Source organism: Necator americanus, chromosome I (genome assembly GCF_031761385.1).
Source record: "Necator americanus strain Aroian chromosome I, whole genome shotgun sequence".
NCBI lineage: Eukaryota > Metazoa > Nematoda > Chromadorea > Rhabditida > Ancylostomatidae > Necator > Necator americanus.
Window position 1 is genome coordinate 19,819,123 of NC_087371.1, and position 5,289 is coordinate 19,824,411.

The window sequence follows — 5,289 nt, forward strand, 5'->3', positions numbered from 1 at the left end:
GATGACCTATAGTGTGGTCAAAACGACGTGCACGGTGACGCAGGGTGCAGCTACGTGGGCTGCTGCGCTCGAAGCGGCACGGTGGAGCGCAGCGGTTTAGGATCGCTGAAGCAGTGATGGTACATTAAACCAAAGTTTTGAACTGCAGCACGAGCTCCTATGAGCGAGCATTTGGATTGTAAGCTGTGAGCAGATATGAGGTTGCTCCGGAAGCATCACAAGCATTCAGGATTCCTACAGCCTGTCCGAGTATCAACAACCGAAACGAGAGAGGGTCACTGGTGGCCTCCTGTTGTTCGATATCACTATTTGAACTGTAGATCATTTGCAACCACAGTCTCGTTGACTACCTAAAGGCCTCGCACAGCCGCAGCGAGTGTCCACATCGGTGCTAGCATTCTTTGCAACAAAGGCGAGGAATTGATCTTTGCTCCTTCTGGAGAACCATCTTCAGTTGAGTCGATGTAATCTGAGTGGGGTAACCAGCAGAAGATATAGTATTTGGGACTGAAATTTGGAGATGGAACAACACTTCCAAGCTTTTGAAGAAGGCAGTGTCGAGAAGTCGCGCCGCAAAGGAAAATGAAAGTGAAAAATTCTATCTAGCAACCTATATGGCATATTAACTTTTGGTTGACCGAACTCATTTATGGAAACTACAAAGACAATCTGGGAAGAAAATGTTAAATTGTTCAACTTTTTCTCACGAATTTTTTAGATGCTTATTTTCATTCCCGAAATTTATTTCATGATTATAATTTTGTAGCCAATTTTTTCTTTATGCGCTTTACGGCAAGTTGTCTTTTAGTTTAGTGTCACATTCTGTTTATATCAACATTATTATTGATCCGAAAGAGATGTCGACATTGTATGTCTAAGTATCTCAGCACACTCCGCTTGTACTGTAGCGTTGCTGCCTTCCACTCTGCGATCCACGGCCTCGTGCAAAAATCGGCTCGCCTCGTCCTAAACAGTTGATTGGGAGATACTTTCGAAAATTTCGCTGTACACATACTTTGTCGCCTTGTGAAATGTGAGTAAGGGCTAGGTACAGTAGGTTGGGAAGGTACTTCGGCTCGATTTCGTACGATTTAAGAAAGTACCAGCGCGCCCTTCCGACTGTGGGTGATGGCTCGTTCCCGTTCAAGCGAAAGACCTGCTTCACGCACTACAAAAGGTTCAGTTTGAGACGAATTCTAATGCTGCTCTCTAAACCTGCAGCCACCCTTTTTTCGATGGAATTCAGATTGCAGAGATTAAATATAGTTCTCCCTCTGACGAATAGCAGAATATAATCATCTTGATTCAATCTTAGACCCTTTGTGGTGAATTCCTGAAACGAGGAGAAATCACTAAATGTATTCTATCTGGACGAAGAAAAAGGAAAAAATGAAGTTGCGTTCATCAATCAGTTAGGAATGCGCTAACTTCATTCCGTTCGAATCGTTTGAGGTTTAGAACTTTCGAGAACCAGCCAGTGTATTGAGTGATTATTTTTACACATACAGACAAATCTGGGTGGAATTCATAAACCTCAGAGAAATGAAATGTATGCCTGTCCTAAGCCTGATTTAGACTTCTGATGCACAGAAGCTGCAGCCTTACCACTATGTCTGGACGAAATTTCCGCATACTTACAATTGTCTTCTTAAACTCAAGAATTTTGTCCATTTCGAAAAGGTAATCGCTGTTATATGCGGTAGCAACGGCGGCCCATCTGAGAGTATTGATGTTGTTTTCATCGTAAATCGCAGCTTCTACTGCACACGATGTGGCTGAAACAAGGCAGTGGATAGCGTCAAGAAGGTCTGACCAGTTCTCCAGGGGAAGTTGTGCACCTGTGTGCTCACCTTCCAAGATCAAATATCTCTTCCTTGCCATGTCATTCTCAATGTCTGCCAGCTCTAGTGTTGCTCGTGCCAGCCGCCATAAAAGCTCAGGGGCTTTCTCACCCTCTTCGTATCTCTGGAAAGGAAAAAGGTTGCCGACAGTTTTCTTCTAAGGTCTGCTCAGCTAAGTATGCAAACGAAACCTTTCTAAGTTTTTTGTAGGCTTCTCCAACCCAGTCTGTTCCGAATAACTCATCGATTTCTTTGAACGCAGCCTGTAATATGCTATCTCCTAAATGATATTTGATCGCAGACATGGGCGCTGACACTTTTCTTTACTCGCAGTGCCGCTATTTGGTTGCTGAAAGTAAGAGGAGGTGTCGCGGTCGCACTGGCAAGCACAAGTACCGGTGACCAATGTAGGCTTCAGGTGGTTCCTACAATCCACGAAATCATCAAAACTCCATCCACTCAATTTTTCTCGCTTTCACATGACGGACGATGCTGAGAAAAAGTCTTTCACAAGTTTATCAGATCATCTTATAGAAAATATCGAAAACATCAGTTTTCTGAATGTTCAGTTAATAGTTCCACAGTTTTTTTCTGCTTGGTTTGAGGCATCGGTTTATCTTACTTTTTGTCAAATCCTATCCTTCTATACCAAACCCGTCTTCTGCTTCGCATAAAGGAACAAAAAAGCGAAAACAAGTAATGATAGCCAGTCGATCCTCCCACACCAACTTTATTGTTTGTTTTCATGCTGGTCGAGTTCGGTAATAAACTTCCTAACCTCTCCACACCTATACCCTACGTCAGTAACTCCACCTATCCTTTACATACTTTAACTTTAACTGATCCAAGAGATGTCGACTGATTCCGAATGGATTTGAGAAGAGCCCAACTCAAATTTTTAGAAATGTTTGCCGTTCAAAGCTGAACAAACAATACGTGCTTGTCGTTCTGCAAGTGTTTGGGTGCTGAGCCTCAAGCATCGCTCCTAATTGGTTTGAACTCCTTCTCCCTCACAAGGACTTTGGATTCACTAGTTACATATTGGCAAATTTGGAATCCCGCTGCAGCCCGAAGGTTGCGATGTTATCGAGTTTGGAAATAAGCTTTCTAGTCTTGGAAGTGGCTGAGAGAACTTTCAAGAGTCCACTTCCGCTTAGAATTTTATTCCAAAGTTTCAAGTCATTTATTGCTCTGACTTACGCAAGGGGATGATTCGTGGAATTTTTGAGTAAATTTTGAAGGTAGATTTATGATTGTTGATGTTTAAGGAGAGCAGTTATTAATGGATAATTTGTTCTGTAGTGAGAAGAGCAAGAGTCTACTCACCATTCACTGAATGGTACTCAAGGTAGTCGCTGAGTCGCTGACCTTGACGAAAACCTCACCTGAGGCAGAACCACTCAAAATGAAACATCCACTACAAACGAGTCTGTTATTCTTTCTGATACCAGCAACAAATACTCGTGAGATGAAGAAATCATTGAGCGACAATCACCTAGGTCACTTTAGGATCAGTCGGTAAGAGAGAGGTTCCGCTGTGGCTGCAGCATGATCGATCGGATGTTCGATTCCGTCCTAGTGCCAACCAAACCATTCATCCCAAAGTGGTCGACAATTGATACCAGAGTTGTCTGGGAGGACATAAAAACACTGACTTGATGCAGCGGCTAGCCCCCGGAAGTCATTGTACATGCTAGTTACGCGCTTGTAAACCTCAAATGATTCTGGAGCAAAAAGGACGCAATTGAAGCGCCTCCTAAGTGGAAAGCTTAATGCCAGACAATTTCTCCCTTATATACATCCTATCGTCAGCTTTTCCACTTTATTTTTCGCTGCATACTCTGAGGTCCATGCTTTCATAGAGTTTCCAATAAAATCATTCACCACTTCTGGATTCTCGTGTATAAATATATTTGCATCTCGAAGGATCTACGCAGCAGCACTTTTGCTCATAGAGTGTTCACAGTCTGCCATATTTTTCAATGTAATTCTACTAATGTATTACTACTACGGTAGGTCGTGCAGTCAACGTTCTATACTTGAGAATTCTTATAAGCGTTTAGCGGTAGCTGGTCGTTTGTCAGGCTCGGTTCAGCCAATCGGAGGGCTGGCTTTGTCTCTTCGGGTACCTGCATTCTCGCCGAGGCGTGTCGTCCTTCGAGACTGCTCTGCCCAACCTTCTCGATCCACAGCTCGCGCAGAATCCGTCGATTCGTCGTTGTTCCATATCCTGCGAGACTTGGCTGTGTGTTGGTGACAGCACCTTTCTGCAATATTTGGGTCACTTGCGCCGCATAAGTGTGCAAAGTATACAGCTCGAACAAAGTTGCAGCCACGTAACAAAATCCTTCCGTATTGGGTCTTAATGAGAAGGCTCCCTGAATGTTTTCTTTCTCTTGACTTACGAAAATTAACTTAAAGGCATCACATACAAATCTTAGGTAGTGCTGATTTTAGGTGGAGAGTTCCTATACAGGGTCGTAGATTATGGAGAGGAGGGTGGTTCCGTCCATTTCTTCCTAATTGCCCTACAAAAGGCCCGGAAGATGCTGCGCGTGCACAGGGCTGGCGCGCTCCAATCGAACTCGTTGTAGAAAACAGCGCGCCGGAATTCTCGGTTCCGTCTATTTCTTCCTCATTGCCGGAAAAAACAAAACAAAAAAAAACGGCCCGGAAGTCGTATCTTCCGGGCCGTTTTTAACGGCAATAAGGAAGAAATAGACGGAACCACCCTTCTCTCCATAATCTACAACTCCGTATAGGCATAACCCACCTGAAACCCGCACCACCCCAGATTCATGGAGTGATGCCTTTGACAAAAAATTCTAAATGCACTGGAACTTTGTTAGCATCCAACTTTGTATTCTCATCAAGGATACGTTTCCGAATTTTTATTCTTCCTTATATTTGAAGATTTTACTAGTTCACCAAAACCGGCCTTTTCCTGTACATTCATATGGTGGCTGAAAAGATTGAGAAGATTTTAGAATTCCTAGTCAAAAAATCGACAGATAAATGATTTTCAGCACCATGTCATCCGTTCAATTCTCATCAGAACAAAACTTAGAGATCCCTTCATTGAAATCGATTCTGAAGCACTAAGCGAGCCTGTTTCTGCTGTCTCTTTCTTTGAAGTGTGTTTCAAAAAAAAAAGTTTGTTAATTAATTATAAAAGGCTGGAGAGCTCCAATCGAACTGTAGAAAATAGTGCTCGAAGCCGTATGTTCCGGGCCGTTTTCTACGGCAATTAGGAAGGAATGAACGGAATCCCCTTTCTCTCAGTAATCTATGATCCCGTATACGAATACTCCACCGAAAATCCCTACCACCCCAGATTTGTGGGGTGATGTCTTGAACTGTTAATAGATTCAAAGAAGTACTAGCTAACTGCTCAAATATCGTAGATCAACTGATCGTACATGTATGTGTTGGCCTCAGTTTACAAATT

The 5,289-nt window shown here is 43.1% G+C and overlaps 1 protein-coding gene across 2 annotated transcripts; it reads right to left on the bottom strand.

Moving 5' to 3' along the window:
* Positions 1-840: 840 nt before the first annotated feature.
* RB195_006261 (uncharacterized protein) lies at positions 841-3,170 on the bottom strand (the record flags this gene model as incomplete). 2 transcript variants are annotated; one of them, XM_064179255.1, is made up of 7 exons in its annotated part: positions 841-966; positions 1,016-1,168; positions 1,226-1,333; positions 1,639-1,775; positions 1,851-1,965; positions 2,033-2,104; positions 3,168-3,170. In XM_064179255.1, the coding sequence occupies 7 exons, from the start codon at positions 3,168-3,170 to the stop codon at positions 841-843; spliced, it is 714 nt and encodes a 237-aa protein (XP_064036222.1). The 2 variants fall into 2 exon arrangements, with proteins under 2 accessions (XP_064036222.1, XP_064036223.1); XM_064179254.1 differs by lacking the exon at positions 3,168-3,170 and having other exon boundaries at positions 2,033-2,146.
* Positions 3,171-5,289: the final 2,119 nt, after the last annotated feature.